Source organism: Macaca thibetana, chromosome 3 (genome assembly GCF_024542745.1).
Source record: "Macaca thibetana thibetana isolate TM-01 chromosome 3, ASM2454274v1, whole genome shotgun sequence".
Classification (NCBI taxonomy): domain Eukaryota; kingdom Metazoa; phylum Chordata; class Mammalia; order Primates; family Cercopithecidae; genus Macaca; species Macaca thibetana.
Window position 1 is genome coordinate 154,152,840 of NC_065580.1, and position 21,124 is coordinate 154,173,963.

Consider the following 21,124-nt stretch of genomic DNA (forward strand, 5'->3'; position numbering starts at 1 on the left):
TAAGGGATCCACCCTCCAGGTTGTTGTCTACCTCTCTAAACAGCTGGAAACCACAGTTCTCGGATGGCCTGCCTGCGTCCAAGCACTGGTGGCAGCTGCTGCCCTCACCCGTGAGAGCCTAAAACTATCTCTCCATGCCAACCTAACAGTTTATTCAACCCATAACACCAAAGACTCGCTAGCTCACCACAGTGTACTAAGTCTTATCTCTGCCCCACGGCTCCTCCAACTGTACGCTTTATTCACAGAAACCCCCCAAATCATCGTGCTAACCAGCTCCCATCTAAATCCGGCCACGCTCTTACCTGAAGCAACTACCTTCCAAGACCCTGCACATTTGTGTGTGGACACTATTCAAACCTTTCTTATACCTTTTCCAAACCTAACAGACCAGCCCCTTCCAGATGCCTCCTGTACTTGGTTTGTAGTTGGCAGCTCCTTCCTACATCAAGGACGCCGACATGCTGGCTATGCTATAGTGTCACCCGCCCACACTGTTGAAATCAATCCGCTCCCCTAGGCGCCACCTCCCAAAAGGCTAAACTCATCGTCCTCACTCGAGCTCTCACTTGAGCAGCCGGACAACAGATCAATGTATATTCAGATTCTCATTATGCGTCCACGTAGCGCACTCACACTGGTCCATCTGGAAAGAACGGGGTTTCCTAACTGCAAACACCACCCGTGTCATACATGGCTCTGTCATCAGCAAGCTCCTTTGGGCTGCCAGGCCCCCGCAGAAACACGCCATCATTCACTGCAGGGGCCACCAAACTCCAGACAATCCTACATTGGCCGGAAATGCTTTAGCAGATAGAGTAGCCAAACAAATAGCCCTACAACCCGTGCAAAGCCAGTTTCTGTCTCTGCCCTCCTTCTCTCCTCTTTACTCCCCAGAAGAAAAGGAGGACTACCGAGCCCAAAACCTTCAAAAACAAGGACCACGGTGTGTCAAGGAAGGGCACTTCGCTCTTCCTCACTCTCAAACAATCCCTGTCCTCCAAAGCCTCCACGACTCTTTCCATGTCGGACACACACCTCTCCTGCAACTTCTCCGCCCTGTCCTCACTTGTCCTCATCTTTCTAGCCGTGTTCGAGAGATTACCCAGTCCTGCTCTATCTGCTGCTCAGTGTCACCCCAGGTTCCCTCTGGCAGCTGCCTTTTCCTACCCGCCAAGCCCAGGGCCAGGTACCTGGGCAAGATTGGCAGGTAGACTTCGCTCACATGCCGCCTGATAAACGGCTCCGCTACCTTCTGGTCTTTGTACTTTCTCCGGGTGGGCAGAAGAATTCCCAACAACTTCAGAAGGTGCAAATGTCATCACACAAACTCTCATCATGCATATAATTCCCCGTTTTGGACTCCCAATATCCATCCAGTCCGATAACAGGCCTGCCTTTATCAGCCAAATTACCCAAGGCGTCTCTACATCCTTGGGAATAAAATGGGTTCTCCACACACCCTACAGGCCTCAATCTTCAGGCAAAGTTGAAAAGGTCAACTCTGTCCTTAAAACCCAACTCACCAAGCTCACTCTAGAAACCTGCCAGTCGTGGCCGAGAAATCTCCCTTTCGCCCTCATGAGACGCTGGCAACACCAAAGGCAGCCTCTTTTTATAGTCCCTTTGAGATCGTGTATGGCTGAACTTTTGTCTTAGGGCCTCCACCCTTACCAGACTCTGAGCCACTTGGGAATTACGTCCCCTCCTTAATCCAGCCACGGTCTTTCATTCGTGAAGCAGTGAATGAGGCCATGCCTCTCCCTGCCGACACCTTGTTCTCTCAACCTAACTGTCTTGCAGGCACTGACGTGTTTATCGGCCAACTGGACCCTCACAAAAGCTACAACCGAAGTGGACAGGCCCCTACACTGTGGTACTTGGCATGCCAACTGCAGTGAGAGTCCAAGGACTCCCCCACTGGATCCATCGTACCAGGGTCAAGCTCACCCCCAAGGCTGCTTCTTCCTCCAAAACATTAACAGCTAAGTGTTGCCTAGGTCAATTTCTCCTACCAAGCTTAAATTAACCAACATTTTTTTCCCTAAAAATCAAAACACAAGGAATATTAACCACCTGCTTCCAGGAATGGCCTGTACCTACCCAACCGCTTGCTATACCTCTCTTCCACCCAAAAGTCTTAATACAGGAATATCCCTCACCCCGATCCTAATACTGTCAGTAGCTGTCCTGCTGTCTGCAGCAGCCCCTCCCAGCTGCCGTGAGTGTTATCAGTCTTTCCGCTACAGAGGAAAGATTCAACAATCCTTTACTTACCATACTCACATAGAAAGATCCTGTTATGGAACCTTAATTGAAGAATGTGCTGAATCAGGAAAGAGTTATTATAAAGTAAAGAATCTAGGAGTATCTGGCAGCCGTAATGGGGCTATATGCCCCCAAGGGAAGCAGTGGCTTTGCTTCACCAAAATTGGACAATGGGGAGTAAACACTCAAGTACTTGAGGACATAAAGAGAGAACAGATTATAGCCAAAGCCAAAGCCTCAAAACCAACAACTCCCCCTGAAAATCACCTGCGGTATTTCCATTCCTTTATACGAAAACTACAAGCAGATGCATCCCTTCCCAAGCAAGGAAAATACCTGTTTGTAGATCTAGGAGAACCATCGCGCTTACCATGAATGTGTCCAATTGCTGGGTATGCCAGGAAGCTCGTGTGAGGGAACAGGGGCTGTGGGACGGGCTAGACATTCCCCCTTACTTACCAGCATCCCAAAACCCCAGCCTCGCTTTCACTCCTCAGGAACGCCCGCAGTCCTGGACACTTACCAACCCAGTAAGAATATCCCGCAAGTGGACCAATAAAACCTATCGCTCTGTAGGTGAAAGCCCGTCACCAACCCCTAACAGTCAACACCTCCATAGCTGAGTGGTGGCCAAGCTTATCCCCTGGAGCCTGGTCTCCTTCTAACTTAAGCTCCCTCAATTGTGTCTTGTCCACAAAGGCCTAGTACTGTACAAACACCACTAACCCTTCGGCCGCACACCCCTGCCTAGGTGCACTATGCGGCAGTCCCATGAACACCAGCCTACAATGGACTGCCCCTGATGGATTCCTTTGGATATGTGGAACCCAGGCTTACTCATGGCTACCTATCACTAGCAAGGTACTTGCTTCCTAGGCACAATTAAACCTGGATTCTTTTTACTTCCAAAGCAGGCGGGCAACACCCTCAGAATCCCTGTGTATGATTAACCAGAGGAAAACGATCCTTGGAGGTAGGAGGGAGCCAAAGATGGCGAGAGGACGAGAAACAGGCCTTACAGTCCTGCCACTTGGGCGGAGGATGGTTCGTGGGGTTATCGCACTTTCATATATACGCCAAATAGAACAATTAGACTACAGGCTATTCTAGAGATAATCACCAACCAAACCACCTGAGCCCTAGAAATGCTCACACAACAACAAACCCAAATGTGCGTGGCAATTTATCAAAACAGGCTGGCACTAGGCTACTTAGTAGCAGAAGAGGGTGGGGCCTGTGGTAGGTTTAATATCTCCAATTGCTGTCTTAACATAGGCGATAATGGAAAAGCGGTTCTAAAAATCACTTCAGGGCCGGGCGCGGTGGCTCAAGCCTGTAATCCCAGCACTTTGGGAGGCCGAGACGGGTGGATCATGAGGTCAGGAGATCGAGACCATCCTGGCTAACCCGGTGAAACCCCGTCTCTACTAAAAAACACAAAAAATTAGCCTGGCGAGGTGGTGGGCGCCTGTAGTCCCAGCTACTCAGGAGGCTGAGGCAGGAGAATGGCATGAACCTGGGAGGCGGAGCTTGCAGTGAGCTGAGATCCAGCCACTGCACTCCAGCCTGGGCGACAGAGCAAGACTCCGTCTCAAAAAAAAAAAAAAAAAAAAAAAATCACTTCAAACATCAGAAAAGTAGCCCATGGACCAGGCCAAACCTGAAGGGAGGGGACCCAACAAAACTTCTAGGAGGTGGTTCTCTAATTTAGGAGGATTGAAAATGCTGTAGGGACGGTCATCTTCATCGTTGGGTTCCTCCTGTGTCTCCCCTGTTATCCCACTGATAATGAAAGCCATTAAAACTCTTGTTGAAACTACAGTTAGCCGCCAGACAGTCCAGACGATGCTCCTGCTACAATGGCACGATGGATGCCCACCCATCTCTCAAGAATCCCCCAAAATTAAGTTTTTCTTTTTCCAAGGTGCCCACGCCACCCCTATGTCACACCTGAAGTAGTTATTGAGAAAGTCGTCCCTTTTCCCTCTTTTATAACCAAATAGACAGGAATGAAAGATTCTCTCCGGGGCGTGAAAGCTTGAGGAATGAATAACTCCTCCTCCTCAGGCCCAGTCCTAACTTGCGCCAGCAGCCTGCATCAGCAAGATAGCAGAGGCAGGAAGAGAGCTGGCTGGAAGACACATACCCTCCGCAGATCAAGAGGGAGGCCGTCCCAGTGCTACATAGCAGTCACGTCAGGCTGGGACAATTCCTGTTTACAGAGGACTATAAAACCCCTGCTCTGTCCTCACTTGGGGCTGATGCCATTTTCAGTCTCAGGCTGTCTGCACTCAGGCACTCCTTAACACAGCGTGTTGCTCCACACCGCCTCGTGTTGTCTGTTGGCGCGTTCTCTGGATTCCAACCAATGCAAGAGCCTTGCATCCGGTGCTGAGACCCGCGAGGGGCTTCGGTCCACGTCCGCCGTGCACCTACCACCCCTCCATCCTGGAGAGCAGGCCACAGCAGCCAGACATAGGAAGCTTCTCAGCCTCTAGTCGCCTCTCTGGGCCTGCACATTGGTCACTGATCTCGCCTACTGGTAAGTTTCCTGGAAGCCCAGTTAACAGGGAAAAATCCACACGGGCTCTCTTGGTTTCTCCAGCCCCAAAATCCAACATTGGTCCAAGAAGGCTATGGCATGGCTGGGTGTGGTGGTTCACGCCTGTAATCCCAGCACTTTGGGAGGCCGAGGCTGTTAGATCACGAGGTCGGGAATTTGAGACCAGCCTGGCTGGTGCACTCTCAGGGTTCCAACCAATGCAAGAGCCTTGCACTGATGACATGTCCCCAGGGTGGTTGGGGCACAGCTTGGTTTTATACATTTTAGGGAGACATGAGACACCAATCAATACATGTAAGAAGTACCCTGGTTCTTCTGGAAAGGTGGGACAACTTGAAGCAAGGCAGGAACACTCCAAACAGGGAGGGAGCTTGCTGGGCACAGATAGGTAAGAGACTGGAGGCTGCATTCTTTTGAGTTTCTGATTAGCCTTTCCGAAGGAGGCAATGAGATACACATTTATGGCAGTGAGCAGAGGGATGACTTTGAATAGAATGGGAGGCAGATTTCCCTTAAGCAGTTTCCAGCTTGACTTTTCCTTAGTGATTTTGGGGCCCAAAATATTTTTCTTTCACACGGGCAGCATGGGAGGATCACTTAAGCTCAGGAGCCACAGGTTGCAGTGAGCAGAGATCACACCACTGCATTCCAGTCTGGGTGACAGAGTGAAATGCTGTCTCAAGAAACCAAAACTAGGCTGGGCACGGTGGCTCACGCCTGTAATCCCAGTACTTTGGGAGGCTAAGGTGGGTGGATCACAAGGTCAGGAGTTTGAGACCAGCCTGACCAACATGGTGAAACCCTGTCTCTACTAAAAATACAAAACTTAGCCAGGGAGGCGGAGGTTGCAGTGAGCCAAGATCGAGCCACTGCACTCCAGCCTGTGCGACAGAGCAAGACTCTGTTTCAAAAAACAAACAAAATAAACTAAACCCACCTGTAGGCCTGGAGTAATCATGCTTGTAATCTCAGCACTTTGGGAGTCTGAGGCAGGCGGATTGCTTGAGTCCAGGAGTTCGAGACCAGCCTGAGTAGCATGGTGAAACCCCACGTCTACAAACATTTTTTTTTAAAAGCTAGGCATGGTGGTGCAGACCTGAAGTCCTAGCTACTCTGGAGGCTGAGGTGCGAGAATCCCCTGAACCCAGGGGGCGGAGCTTGCAATGAGAGGAGATTGAGCCACTGCACTCCGGCCTGGGCGACAAAGTGAAACCACTTCTCAAAAAAATAAAAACAACAAAATACCACTGAACTCCCGCCTGGGTGACAGAGTGAGACCCCTTCTCAAAACAAAAACAAAAACAAAACAACAAAATAGCACTTGTAACTGCAGCTAATCAGAGCATGGATATTCAGGGCCACTTGAGTCAGTGCTCCTGGCTTGCAATCTCTAAACTTGGCCCAGAGAAGCTCTTCTCACGTGAGTTTTGCCCCTGCTTCTTTCTTTAGGTCGATACCTGCTAGGCTTAGGACACTGTGGGCGGGGACAACAGAAAGGATATTTTCAACCTTTTTTGGTAACAAGAGTTGTTTCTTTTTTCTTTTTTTTCCTCTGCCCTGTCTTATAATGATAAAAGAGTTGCCTCTTTATTTTTATTTTTTTATTTTATTATTATTTTTTTGAGACGGAGTCTTGCTCTGTCGCCCAGGCTGGAGTGCAATAGCGCGATCCCGGCTCACTGCAAGCTCTGCCTCCCAGGTTCACGCCATTCTCCTGCCTCAGCCTCCCAAGTGGCTGGGACTACAGGCGCCCGCCACCATGCCCGGCTAATTTTTTGTATTTTTAGTAGAGATGGGGTTTCACCGTGTTAGCCAGGATGGTCTCGATCTCCTGACCTCGTGATCTGCCCACCTCGGCCTCCCAAAGTGCTGAGATTACAGGCATGAGCCCCCGCACCCGGCCTATGTTTATTTTTTATCTATTTTTTTGAGACAGGGTCTCACTATGTTGCCCAGGTGGGTCTCGAACATCTGAGCTCAAGTGACCCTCCCATGTCAGCCTCCCAGAGTGCTGTGATTCCAGGCATAAGCCAATATGCCTGGCCAAGAGTTGCTTTTTATTTTATTTATTTATTTATTCAGAGACGGCGTCTCACTCTGTTGCCCAGGCTGGAGTACAGTGGCGTGATCTCGGCTCACTGCAACCTCCGCCTCTCAGGTTCCAGCAATTCTCCTGCCACAGTCTCCCGAGTAACTGAGATTATAGGCCAGCGCTATGATGCTCGGCTAATTTTTGGATTTTTAGTAGAGACGGGGTTTCGCCATGTTCGCCAGGCTGGTCTCGAACGTCTGACCGCAGGTGATCTGCCCACCTGGGCCTCCCACAGTGCTGGGATTACCAGTGTGAGCCACCACGTCCGGCCTCCAAGTTTCTATTTCACATTTCTCATCTCCATCCTGCCAAGTGTCTATTCCGCACAGTATCGACTCATTTGCTCTGAAGGATGAGCTGAGTTCTCCTGGGCTACCTCCCAAGCTCCTGTTTGTGTCCTCCAGGTTCCTGGTTTATCTTTTGCTTACTTGTTAGGGTTTATAACACTCTCATTCTGTCTTGCAATCTCCATAGTTGTTTAGCTTTAATTCACAGGCAAATAGGTTCTAAGGTCTCCTCCAGTACTACTGTAGCCTTCAATTCTTGATTTTTTTTTTTTTTTTTTGAGATGGACTTTCGCTTTTGTTGCCCAGGCTGGAGTGCAATGGTGTGGTCTTGGCTCACCGCAGCTTCTGCATCCCAGGTTCAAGCGATTTTACTGCCACAGCCTCCCAAGTAGCCGGGATTACAAAAGCCCGCCATCATGACCAGCTAATTTTTGTATTTTTAGTAGAGACGGGGTTTTGCCATGTTGGCCAGGCTGGTCTCAGACAATTTCACCATGTTGGCCAGGCTGGTCTCAAACTCCTGACCTCAGGTGATCCGCCCATCGCGGCTTCCTGAAGTGCTGGAATTACAAACGTGAGCCACCGAGCCTGGCCGAGTTTTGAATGTTGAATGTTAGTTCATCTCTTGTTTGGCTGGATTTCATTGTCTAGTTTTCCTCCCACAAAGGGCTTGGGGAGGTGACAGTCTCTGAATACAGGCAGTTGAAAGATGGCATCTATGGGCCAGCACAGCGGCTCCTGCCCTGATCCCTGCACTTAGGGAGGTGGAGGCGGGGAGATAGCTTGAGGCCAGGAGTTTGAGACCAGCCTGGCCAAAATGGTGAAATCCTGACTCTAGTATAAATACAAAAATTAGCTGGGCCTGGTGGCCTTTCCTAAAGGATTGGCCTCAGCCACTCAGCCCGAGGCTGCTCTGAGACCGCAGCGGAGAGCCAGTGGGCTGTGGCTTCCTCACACCCAGATGCTGCTTCAGCCCCAGTGCCTCTCACAGCCCCATCCAGAGGCCTTGAGGACTGCCCTCCAGGGCTCCCTCCACCAATGCCCTGTGCTCCTGGCAAAATCCCTTTCAACATCCGGATGAGGCATGATGTCCTTCAAAGCCTTCTCTGATGAATCCCCATCTTTGCCCCTCCCCAGGCAGCTCCCCTGCCTCGTCTTCCACGTCTGTTATTATCCGGCACAGCGCCATGCATCTCTCAGCTGCCCCCTTCCCAGGCTGTGCACTCACAGAAGGCAGGCTGTCTCCATCACGTCTGAACCCATGGCTGAGGCATAGTGCCTAGCATATAGTAGGCATTTCAAATAATGTTTATTACAGACAGGTCTGTAAGAGTGAAAATTACAGTGAAAATTTTTTTTTTTTTTTTTTTTTTTGAGACGGACTAGGCTGGAGTGCAGGGCGTGAACACCTGTTTTCAGCCTCCCAAGTAGCTGAGCAGTTAGTTTTTTGAATTTTTTGTAGAGACGGGGTTTCACCGTGTTAGCCAGGATGGTCTCGATCTCCTGACCTCGTGATCTATCCCAAAGTGCTGGGATTACAGCTTCAGAATTTTTTATATTCTATTGCTTCAGATCCCTTCTAGAATAAAGGCCAACGAAGGTCAGGGGGAAGGGGAAGGAGGGTCAGGGAGAGAAGGTGGTAGAACCAAGGAAGCTGAGCACCTAAAACACTCACTTATTTTAATCCTCTCTCTGGCCAGCCCTTTTATTAAATTAAAATTACCCCTTTAATACTGGATCAACAAACTACAGTCCAAGAGACAAGCCCTGCTTCCTGCCCCTTTCTGTAAGCTAAATGTTTTTCTTTTTGAGACGGAGTCTCGCTCTGCCGCCCAGGCTGGAGTGCAGTGGGGCGAACTCGGCTCACTGCAAGCTCCGCCTCCCAGGTTCCCGCCATTCTCCTGCCTCAGCCTCCCGAGTAGCCGGGACCACAGGCGCCCGCCACCACACCTGGCTAATTTTTTGTATTTATTTTAGAAGAGATGGGGTTTCACCGTGTTAGCCAGGATGGTCTCCTGACCTCGTGACCACCCACCTCCGCCTTTCAAAGTGCTGGGATTACAGGCGTGAGCCGTGCCCGGCCTCTGACAGCAAGCACTCTTCAAAGACAGAATGTGGGAAATCACATAGACCCAAACAATAGCCCCGTGGGTGCCCACCGTATTGCCACCAGATGGACTGTCAAGAAGTCATCTGCAATGCTAGCTACAAAATGCAGAACTGTGCTTGGTGCTGGCTATTGGGTTTTAAGCCCTTTCAATGGGTGGAGGAGCGTAAACCAAAATCCCAGAAAGACTAGCCCAACAGGACTAGTTCTAAGGGAAGAACTTTATATATTTTTTGAGACGGAGTTTTGCTCTTGTTGCCCAGGCTGGAGTGCAATGGTGTGATCTCCGCTCACTGCAACCTCCGCCTCCCGGGTTCGAGTGATTTTCCTGCCTCAGCCTCCCGAGTAGCTGGGATTACAGGCCCACGCCAACACACCTGGATAATTCTGTATTGTTAGTAGAGATGGGGTTTCACCATGCTGGTCAGGCTGGTCTCAAATTCCCGCCTCAGCCTCCTAAAGTGCAGGGATTACAGGCATAAGCCACCGCGCCCGGCCAGGGAAGAACTTTATACAAGTCTCATGCTTCATCCTAAAAATATATGCAAATCAAAATATATTCATGTTCATTTTAATATTAAAGGAATTTCCATTTCCAAAGCATCACCACCCATCACAGTAGTTCCATGGATTCCAGCTTGAGAAGCTATTAAATGAAAAACCAAAAAAAAGCAAATAGCAGGATAGAAAAGTTGTATGTACATTCAAATGGTTACATCACTTTAACCACCACTAGGGAATCCTGTAAGATGTTAATGGCTGGGCATGGGGGCTCATGCCTGCAATCCCAGCACTTTTGGGGGCTGAGGCAGGCTCCGCCTCTACAAAAAATACAAAAATTAGGTGGGCATGGTGGCCAGTGCCTGCAGTCCCAGCTACAAAGTGAGCTGAGATGGGAGGATTGCTTGGGCCTGGGAGGACGAGGCTGCAGTAGGCTGAGATTGCACCACTGCTCCGGGCAAGAGTGAGGCTGTCTCAAAAAAAAAAAAAAAAAAAAAAACATGCCTGGATTAGCTTAGTGGATTTTAGGTAAGCTTACTATTTTCTTTTTGGTAATATAGTTTTACCACTTTTATTATAAAAAATGTGTTAGGAATCTGGCTGGGCGCGGTGTGGTAACTCAAGCAATTTTAATGTAAAAAAAAAACGGCCGGGCAGCAAGCCTGTAATCCCAGCACTTTGGGAGGCCGAGACGGGCGGATCACGAGGTCAGGAGATCGAGACCATCCTGGGTAACACAGTGAAACCCTGTCTCTACTAAAAATACAAAAACTTAGCCGGGCGAGGTGGCAGGCACCTGTAGTCCCAGCTACTCGGGAGGCTGAGGCAGGAGAATGGCGTGAACCCAGGAGGCGGAGCTTGCAGTGAGCTGAGATCCGGCCACTGCACTCCAGCCTGGGTGACAGAGCGAGACTCCGTCTCAAAAAAAAAAAAAAAAAAAAAAAAATGTGTTTAGAAGAATCTGGCTGAGTTGCTAAGTCTCCTGTGTGGTAACACAATCTGAGGCAGATGACAATACTAGTTTTCAATTTTAATATTTAAAAAAGACTTTTTTTTTTTTTTTTTTTGAGATGGAGTCTCACGCTGTCACCCAGACCGGAGTGCAATGGCATGATCTCGGCTTACTGCAAACTCTGCCTCCCAGATTCAAGCGATTCTCCTGCCTCAGCCTCCTGAGTAGCTGGGATTACAGGCGTGTACCATCACAGTCGGCTAATTTTTGTATTTTTAGTAGACGCAGGGTTTCACCACGTTGGCCAGGCTGGTCTCAAAACTCCTGACCTCAAGTGATCCACCCGCCTTGGCCTCCCAAAGTGCTGGGATCACAGGCGTGAGCCACCGTGCCCTGGCCCTCACCTACATTGGTTACTTTCTCTAAGTCAGACTGGGCTCTGTCTCTGCACAGCGCTGGGGGAGTGTGCTCCATGTGATGCACCGGAGCCCTCCCGCCCCCACTGCCCCCGAAGGTGTGCCTTCAAGTTATCACAAGGGATGGAAGGTTACTTGGCCAACCCCCGAAGGTCTGCCTTCAAGTTATCACAAGGGATGGAAGGTTACTTGGCCAATCCAGAAACCCTCAATAGGTAAAATAGCTCACTGAGTGCCTATGGCCAGCTAGGATCAACTTTGTCATTGTACTGCACAAAACTTCACTTCTTCCTAATGTCACCAATGAAAATGTCCCCAAGTTTACACAAAATACCTAACAGAGGCAAACAAAACAATTCTCTTCCTTTTCTGATAGTAAAAGACTGCAATACAATTTGTTTGCAATGCAGCAGTTAAAATTAGTAACATTCCTGTTTTTTTTTTTTTTTTGATGGAGTTTCGCTCCTGTCACCCAGGCTGGAGAGCAATGGCGTGATCTCGGCTCACTGCAACCTCCGCCTCCCAGGCTCAAATGATTCTCCTGCCTCAGCCTCCCGAGTAGCTGGGATTACAGGTGCCCACTAGCCTGCCTGGTTAATTTTTGTATTTTTAGTAGAGATGGGGTTTTACTATGTTGGCCAGGCTGGTCCCAAACTCCTGACCTAAGGTGATCCACCTGCCTCGCCCTCCCAAAACGCTGGGATTACAGGCATTATCCACTGCACCTAGCCAAAATTCCCGTTTCTAATAACAAAAAACCAGGGCTATAGGATTAGAAGTCACTATTACTGGCTGGGTGCAGTGGCTCATGCCTGTAATCCCAGCATGTTGGGAGGCCGAGGCAGGTGGATCATGAAATCAGGGGTTCAAGACCAGCCTGAACAAGATGGTGAAACCCTCTCTCTACTAAAAATACAAAAAAAAATTAGCCAGGCATGGTGGTGCAAGCCTGTAGTCCTAGCTACTTGGGAGGCTGAGGCAGGAGAATCGCTTGAACCCAGGAGGCGGAGGTTGCAGTAAGTCAAGATTGTGCCACTGCACTCCAACCTGGGCGAGAGTGAGACTCTGTCTCAAAGAAAAAAAAAAAAAAGTCACTATTACATTATTGATACTCAGCTGATAATCAGTTTAATGCTAAATTGACTGGGCTCAGTACAGTAGAATCATACGGCTGTAAAGCGCTTAAAATTCTCTAATTATATGGATTTGTCCAGTGATCCATAACCTTAAAGAAGAATTCCTTGCACACAGTAGATATTCCAAAATATATGTTGGATAATCAGCATTACTGTTGCTAATTCACCACTTACTGTAAAAAGCATGAAAGTGGACGGGTGCAGTGGCTCACGCCTGTAATCCCAGCACTTTGGGAGGCCGAGGTGGGCAGATCATCTGAGGTCAGGAGTTCGAGACCAGCCTGGCCAACATGGTGAAACCCTATCTCTACTAAAAATACAAAAATTAGCTGGGCCTGGTGGTGAGTACTTGTAGTCCCAGCTACTCAGGAGGCTAAGGTAGGAGAATCACTTGAACCCAGGAGGCGGAGGTTGTAGTGAGCCGAGATCACACCACTGCACTCCGGCCTGGGTGACAGAGTGAGACCTGTCTCAAAAAAACAAGTAAAAGTGAAACTGATGATGCGCACTGGGCTTTGTTACTCGAGTGGATTTTATTTTTGCACTCCAGGATGCAGCGAAGACAGTGGAAGGTTCATCTTCACAGCGAGGGCCCTCAGTGTCGAGGTGACTCCCGGCCTGAGGAGGGCTGAGGCATCCTGAATTTGGAGAGATCGAGGTTTAGGTCTAAGAAGGTGTACGTGGTGTAGTCATGATGCTGGAGGTTCTTGTAGGTAGTGTTGTCAAATGGCTCAGCAGGCATTGGGGCCAGCTCTGTGGAGGAAACACGATGCCCATGAGACCAACACAAGGACAGCTCTTTATGAATGACTTGGCTCACACACAGGCCCTTATTATCTACCAAGCATTCTTCCTCAACCCTATCTGTGAGGAACAAATTGTCTAATTAAAAAAGACTACAAAAGCCACAGTAAAGAAAAAGAAAGATATTACTTAGAAGTTTATTCTAAAACATACAGCCTTACCAATTTAAGAAATGGAATAGTTATTACAATGTGTGTCTTTTTTTTGAGATGGAGTCTCGCTCTGTCACCCAGGCTGGAGGGCAATGGTGCGATCTCAGCTCACTGCAACCTCCACCTCCCGGGTTCAAGTGATTCTCCTGCCTCAGACTCCCCAGTGGCTGGGATTATAGGCGTCTGCCACCATGCCTGGCTAATTTTTGTATTTTCAGTAGAGATGGGGCTTCACCATGTTGGCCAGGGTGGTTTCGATCTCCTGACCTCAAGTGATCTGCCCGCCTTGGCCTCTTAAAGTGCTGGGATTACAGGCGTGAGCCACCGTGACAGGCCATACAACGTGTCTTAACGTCTTAGTTTGTATACTTCTAGGCTTCTCAAAAGTTTGAAAATGCCTAGAACAATTATGGCAGGACTTTCAGGTAACTTAGAGATGCATGATAAAATCTACCTCTATTGGAAATCTGGGCTGGGCATGGTGGCTCATGCCCATAATCCCAGCACTTTAGGAGGCCGAGTTGGGAGGATTGCTTGAGCTCAGGATTTCTAGATCATTCTGGGCAAAATAGTGAGACTCTGTCTCTACAAATAATCAAAAAGCAGGGGCCAGGCACAGTGGCTCGCACCTGTAATCCCAGCACTTTGAGAGCCGAGGTGGGCAGATTGCTTGAAGCCAGGAGTTTGAGAGCATCCTGGCCAACAAGGTGAAACCCCGTCTCCACTAAAGTTACAAAAGTTAGCAAGTCCACCTGGTGGCACACGCCTGTAATCCCAGCTATGTCGGGAGGCTGAGGCACAAGAATTGTTTGAACCCAGGAGGCAGAGGTTGCAATGACCTGAGATTGCATCACTGCAGCCTGTGTGACAAAGTAAGACTGTCTCAAAAAAAAGAAAAAAAAAAAAATTTAGCAAGGCATGGTGATGCACCTGTAGTCTCCAGCTACTCAGAAGGCTGAGGTGGGAGGATCACTTGAGACTGGGAGGTGGAGGTTGCAGTAAGCCGAGATCACATCACTGCACTCCAGCCTATGGGACAGAGCAAGACTCTGTGTCCAAAAAAAGAAAAAAATTGAAAAGCTTAAAGTAAAGGAGCCTTCTGAATCTCTGATACAAGAAAATTAGATAAATTCTAATAACAACACAGCATTTAAACATTTGGTAATTCTAAACTACAAGTAGGGGTTGAGGCAAAAGAAGTACTGGTTTCCTGCAGTAGGACATAAAATATAACATAATGGCAAAATCAAAACCAGCACGGGAACAAGGCTGACGTTTAGGTTAAGATTTGTACTGACTCAATTTCTGGAAATCAGGTCATTAGGTCTGTCTTAACTTCCATTCATGCTCCACAAAAAAAAAACCCTAAATACATGTATTTTCTCACTATTTCAATTAATATCAAAAGCTCTGATTTTCAGTTTTAAGTTATGTTAAACAAAAACGATGTCTTATTTAAAGAGCTGGCATCATTCCAATCTCCACAAGCTGAGTGTCTTCGGTGTGGTGTAGATACACCTTCAAAGCAGAACATATTATTTTAGTTACTATAGGAGGGTGATAACTGACCAAGATGTGGGTTATAAAACTCTGATCTAAAACCACGCTACCTGGAAGGCAAGTACTGGGGCACGGACTGCCTAGCGAGACCGTGGCCCCACACAGACACAGCTCTGCAAGGTGGGTTGCACGCATGGGCACAGAAGATATTTAAGAAACAACACATCCATGAAATGTTAGAATTTTCTCTTCAGACAGGTTTGCAATCTGAAAACTCTCAATTCTGTTTTTATCTTGTGAGTTGTGTTATTCGTCTCCATTTTAGAGCAGGAGGAGTGAAAGCAGCAGCATCAGGAAATGCAGTTCCTGAGGCCTGGGAAGTCTGGCAAGCCCTGCACTTGGCGTACTGATGAAAGAGCAGATGGAGAGGGGAGAAAACACATAAATCCCGCCGCACAAGGAACCAGGAACAAGAAGGCGTCAGGTAAGGCACATAAGGCAAGGGGCGGCGGTAGAGGATGGAGAGCAGACACAGGATGGAGCCGCGCTTGTTCGGGACCATGCATTTTAGAGAAGTCTTCAAGAAGAGCCATGGATTCTAAAACGGAAGCTGGCCTTTTCATGTTTGCCACGACCCACCTAAAGCACATTGCATTTTATCAAGTTTAGTGCTCAAGAAAATGGTAACATAGCCGGACGCACTGGCTCACGCCTGTAATCCTACCACTTTGGGAGGCAGAGGCGGGTGGATCACCTGAGGTCAGGAGTTCGAGACCAGCCTGACCAATATGGCAAAACGCTGTCTCTACTAAAAATACAAAAATTAGCCAGGCGTGGTGGCAGGCACCTGTAGTGGCAGCTACTCAGGGGGCTGAGGCAGGAGAATCGCTGGTACCTGGGAGGTGAAGCCAGCAGTGAGCTGAGATCGTGTTGCTGTACTGCAGCCTGGGTGACAGAGTGAGACTACATCTCCAAAAAAAAAAAAAAAAAAAAAAAAGGAAATGGTAACATAATAGGAATAAATGCTGTTGCCCTTTAAAAGCCTTCATACGCTAGGCATGGTGGGTCATGCCTGTAATCCCAGCACTTTGAGAGGCCAAGGTGGGTGGATCACCTGGGGTCAGGAGTTCGAGACTAGCCTGGCCGACGTGGTGAAACCCCGTCGCTACTAAAAATACAAAAATTAGCCAGGGGTGGTGCCACACGCCTGTAATCCCAGCTACTCTGGAGGCGAGGCATGAGAATCACTTGAACCCAGGAGGCGGAGGTTGCAGTGAGCCGAGATTGCACCATTGTACTCCAGCCTGGACAACAAGAGCAAAACCCATGTCAAAAAAAAAAAAAGCCCTTCATAAACTTTCTTCTAGAAGACTAAAGCAGCCCATATGTGTTTTCAGTTAACCGGAGAAGGAAATGCTGTCCAGGGGAAAGGATGTGTATGCGGCGGCTGCCCTGTACAACACACTGCTTTAATTCCTGAACTGTGAATCTGCCCTGTGCACAGGATGCTAAAAGTAATCATCTAATTTACCCGAAGACTCTCATGCCAAGTGACTAGCTACTGCTCTTCACCTAAGCAAGTTAAACCGGACGCTCCCCTTTTCACTTAGTGAGATGCCCCACAAGGTCATCAATGAACACTTAGACACCTTCAAAAGTCAGCGGTGACAATGTTAAGCTGCCAGTTTTCAAAAATTATACTGGTTAAGAAACGGTCAAGAGTGCCAAGGACATACTCTTTAAGATGAAGGCTGGGGGCTGGGCGCGGTGGCTCATGCCTGTAATCCCAGCCCTTTGGGAGGCCAAGGTAGGTGGATCACGAGGTCAGGAGACCAAGACCATCCTGGCCAATGTGGTGAAACCCCGTCTCTACTAAACATACAAAAATTAAGGCCGGGCGCGGTGGCTCAAGCCTGTAATCCCAGCACTTTGGAAGGCTGAGATGGGCGGATCACGAGGTCAGGAGATCGAGACCATCCTGGCTAACACGGTGAAACCCCGTCTCTACTAAAAATACAAGAAAATTAGCCGGGTGAGGTGGCGGGCGCCTGTAGTCCCAGCTACTCGGGAGGCTGAGGCAGGAGAATGGCGTGAACCCAGGGGGGCGGAGCTTGCAGTGAGCCGAGATCGCGCTACTGCACTCCAGCCTGGGGCACAGAGCAAGACTCCGTCTCAAAAAAAAAAAAAAAAAAAAATTAGCTGGGTGTGGTGGTGGGTGCCTATAATCCCAGCTACTCGGGAGGCTGAGGCAGGAGAATGGCTTGAACCCAGGAGGTGGAGGTTGCAGTGAGCCAAGATCTCACCACTGCACTCCAGCCTGGTGACAGTGTAAGACTCTGTCTCAAAAAAAAAAAAAAAAAAAAAAAAAAAAGGTGAAGGTTAAGCAGGGTACAGATGCTCATGCCTGTAATCCCAGCACTTTGGGAGGCCGAGACGGGCGGATCACGAGGTCAGGAGATCGAGACCATCCTGGCTAACACGGTGAAACCCCGTCTCTACTAAAAAATACAAAAAACTAGCCGGGCGAGGTGGCGGGCGCCTGTAGTCCCAGCTACTCGGAAGGCTGAGGCAGGAGAATGGTCTAAACCCGGGAGGCGGAGCTTGCAGTGAGCTGAGATCCGGCCACTGCACTCCAGCCTGGGCGACAGAGCAAGACTGCCTCGGAAAAAAAAAAAAAAAAAAAAAAAAAAAAGAATGTTACATATTATATTTTAGGGATTCTGAATATAAAGATGTGGATTGTCCATAATGAAGACATACTTTTCTGCCTGGCTGAGACAGCATTACAGGCCATGTTTCTAGTACAGAATTTGATTGACTGTAACACTGCTCTACAAGCATATGGAAACTAGTTCTTTGGCCTCACTACCCTAAGGGACAGGGTGCACTTGGGAGCGCGAGTCAAGATATACCCTGTGTGCCGCCTCGGTCATCCCCTGGCGCGGCCGCATCTTCCATGGCCTCGCCCTCGGCCTCAAGCTTCGATGCTGCTGTCTTCTCATGGAAACCGTGGTGATGCTCAACAGGAGCTGTCTCCAAATTGCTTGGTGGTATCTGATCTTCCACAGTCACCTCTCCAGCCTTCAGGTGTCCTTCTATTCCCTGTGTCCCCGAGGTTTCCTTTCTGGGTAGGGGAGGGGCCGCCTTGCGCTGGGGCTCTCGCACGGGTTTTTCCAGATGCCCCTCTGCTGCCCCAGGAGGAGTGGCTGGCAGCTGCCCCCCTGCTGTGGCCTCTTCTGCCAGCACAGTAGGCGCTGGGCTGCCCTTCGGTGGTGCAGACGACCCTGATTTTGTGTGGACAGGTAACGGTCCTTTAACTTCGAATGGCTTTTGGCTTTCTTTATCTATTTCATTTAATCTAAATGTTTCCTGCAATTGTTTTTCCTTTAAACTTTGCTTCAAAAACTCTTCATCTGCTTGAGATCTGGGCACTGTGGTTTTTGGTCTCGCATCTTCCCTGCCTTCTGATGGCTTAGCAGGGGGCCCTTTCTTCTTTGGCTGGTGGGGCTTCTCTGGACCGGTGACGTCCGCATGCGGCTTCTGCAGCAAGGTTTTCTCTTTTGCTGATACTGTAACTCGGGGGGCTCTGCTTTCAGAGGAACGAGAGGCCTCTGGTTTTCGAAGCCCCCCTCTGCCTTTGCTCACCACTCGAGGAGTGACCTCTGAAACGTCAGCCTCGTCATCAGATTCAGAATCAGAGGAGCTGGACGAGGATGAAGACGAAGGCGACGTCACTCTCCGACCCACCCGAAGAGCTTCTGAGTCGGAGCCCTGTTTTCTGAATGGAGACACAACTTTCTGTGGAAACTCTACCAAAGTCTTTCTTGACATAAATTTCGGAACCCCTTCATCTGTGAACAGCACGCTGCCACTGGGACTGGGACTAGCTACCATCCCGCCCTTATTCGCAGCTGGTGGGTAAGAACCGGGTGAAGATAAGTTTTTAGACAATTCAGCTGCTTCCTGGGTGGCTAGGAGCTTGCCCCTCTCCTTTGGTTCCACTACATCTAGGAAATGGCATAAAGAGGAGTATCATTTAACAAAACAACTTAAAACTCAGTCAAAATCACAGACATTTCATGACACATTACTCGTCACTGATGGTATCTTCAATACACTCATCCTAAGACAGGTCCCATAGAAACCCACCAAGCAACCAACTGAGGATGGAAAATGTTCAGAAAATCATCTGCTTTGACAAGCTTTTTTCCTTGACATTATTCCCTAAACAGCACAACAACTATTTACATGGTATTTACATTGTATTAGGTATTGTAAGTAATCTAGAGACGATTTAAAGTATACAGGAGGATGTACTTAGGTGATATGCAAATACTGCATCACTGTATATCAGCGACTTGAGCATCTGCAAACTTTGGAATCCTGGTGGGAGGGGTGGCCTGGAACCCATTCCCCGCAGATACTGAAGGATGACTGTATAATAAAACACAAAACTACCGACCTAAGACTAGCTGCGTAGGCCTATCTCACAGCCTAAGATGGGGACTTTCAGAGACTGTTTCTCTTTCCTGAGAGACCATAACAAACTATGTAACATAAAGGTCTACAAATACTGTACTGGTAATTAGTAAAGGCAGGAGTTCACCTTGTTGCTTCCCTATCTCCTCTCAATATAGATCTCAAATTTCCTGAATCTCCTTTCTGCTTTGTTGAAAAGTGAGGGCACGGCCTTCAAGTTTTTAGTGATCCCCCTATCAAAAGTAAAAAGGGTTAGGGTGTGAGACATGGATTAGCAACCTTAAAATACTTCCGTATCTTGTCAAAAGGTCACAAAACTAACTTTGGAAACAAGGCACATTCAGAAACAGAGGTGCATTTAAACATTACATTAGAGAATAAAGTTACTCAAATTTTACATGGTAATGAAAACTTCTACAGATGTTTCACTATAAAAAGGTTTTTTTTTTTTTACTTATTTATTTCGAAATGCAATTTCGCTCTTGTTGCCCAGGCTGGAGTGCAATGGTGCGATCTCAAGTCACCACAACCTCTGCCTCCCGGGTTCAAGCAATTCTCCTACCTCAGCCTCCTGAGTAGTTGGGATAACAGGCATGTGCCACCACACGCAGCAAATTTTGTATTTTTAGTAGAGACAGGGTTTCTCCATGTTGGTCAGGCTGGTCTCGAACTTCCAACCTAAGGTGATCCGCCTGCCTTGGCCTCCCAAAGTGCTGAGATTACAGCCGTGAGCCACTGTGCCTAGCATTTTATTTTTAAATAAACACATGAGAATTGAGAATTTTCAGAAGGAAGACAGCACAGTGATTAAAATCACACAGTGATTAAAACTGCACTGCCAGAATGCCTGGGTTCAAATCCAAGCTTCTCCGCTGACACCTGTGTGGATACCGCATGACTCGGGCAGCTCAGTCCCACACCTCGACTTCCTTGTCTATGACATGGGGATAACAGTAGCATCTACTCCCTGGGTTGTTGAGGACTGGGGAAGATGAAAAAAGTGCTCAGAACAGTGCCTGGCACTGCTTGTTATAACTGGACATATATTTCGTTTTCTTTTTGTTTCTTTCTTGAGATGGAGTCTAGCTCAGTCACCCAGGCTGGAGTGCAGTGGCGCAATCTCGGCTCAGTGAAACCTCTGCCTCCTGGGCTCAAGTTATCTTCCTGCCTCAGCCTCCCCGAGTAGCTGGTACTACAGTTGTGTGCCACCATGCCTGGGTAATTTTTTTTTGTTTTTTGAGATGGAGTTTCACTCTTTTTGCCCAGGCTAGAGTGCAGTGGCGTAATCTTGGCTCACTGCAACCTCCACCTCCTAGGTTCAAGCGATTCTCCTGCCTCAGTCTCCTGAGTAGCTGGGATAACAGTCATGCACCACCATGCCAGGCTAAATTTTTTTGTGTATTTTTAGTAGATACGGGCTTTCACAATATTGGTCAGACTGGTCTCAAACTCCTGACCTCAGGTGATCCACTCCCCTCAGCCTCTCAAAGTGCTGGGATTACAGGCGTGAGCCACTGTGCCTGGCTGGATACATTAAATTTCTATTTCCAGATATGCCTCACTTTTAAAACTGAAACAAGGACTTCAAATGGATAATTAACTTTGGCTTCTGGACATACTCTTCAAAAAGCTACACAGAAATTACTCAGTCAACAATTTATTACTGACTGTTGCAAAATTAGGCCTGGTTACTGGATTCAAGGAAAGCAGCAAGCTGGAGAGCCCGGCGGTTCCCCAAGGTGCACCTCCAAGAACACCCAGCCCTGACATCTGTGCCGGCAGCCTTCATCAGGGAGAACGCATGTGCTGGGCAAAGCTGGACACCTCTGATGAAATAAGGCACAGCATGTCCCATCGCCCCAGGGTC

At 48.4% G+C, this 21,124-nt stretch overlaps 2 protein-coding genes across 3 annotated transcripts in view; one reads left to right on the forward strand and one right to left on the reverse strand.

The window, feature by feature from the left end:
* The first annotated feature begins 1,332 nt into the window (after positions 1-1,332).
* ERVH48-1 (endogenous retrovirus group 48 member 1, envelope) lies at positions 1,333-2,720 on the forward strand. The gene has a single exon (XM_050784515.1). The coding sequence runs from the start codon at positions 2,089-2,091 to the stop codon at positions 2,641-2,643; it is 555 nt and encodes a 184-aa protein (XP_050640472.1). The 5' UTR covers positions 1,333-2,088; the 3' UTR covers positions 2,644-2,720.
* Positions 2,721-10,839: 8,119 nt separating this feature from the next.
* The window catches only part of NDUFV3 (NADH:ubiquinone oxidoreductase subunit V3), a 379,957-nt gene continuing 369,672 nt past the window's right edge, over positions 10,840-21,124 (reverse strand). Inside the window, exons 5-6 of one of the 2 annotated variants that reach the window (XM_050784514.1) lie at positions 17,691-18,785; positions 10,840-13,075 (exon numbers count right to left, since the gene is read on the reverse strand). In XM_050784514.1, coding sequence (XP_050640471.1) covers positions 12,918-13,075; positions 17,691-18,785 — 1,253 coding nt within the window. In that variant the 3' untranslated portion in view covers positions 10,840-12,917. The remainder of the gene's footprint in view (positions 13,076-17,690; positions 18,786-21,124) is intronic. The other variant, XM_050784513.1, reaches the window with a different exon arrangement.

Bases quoted from the DNA above. Each gene is read 5' to 3' on its own strand.
- ERVH48-1 (XM_050784515.1), top strand. From the start codon at position 2,089: ATGGCCTGTACCTACCCAACCGCTTGCTATACCTCTCTTCCACCCAAA.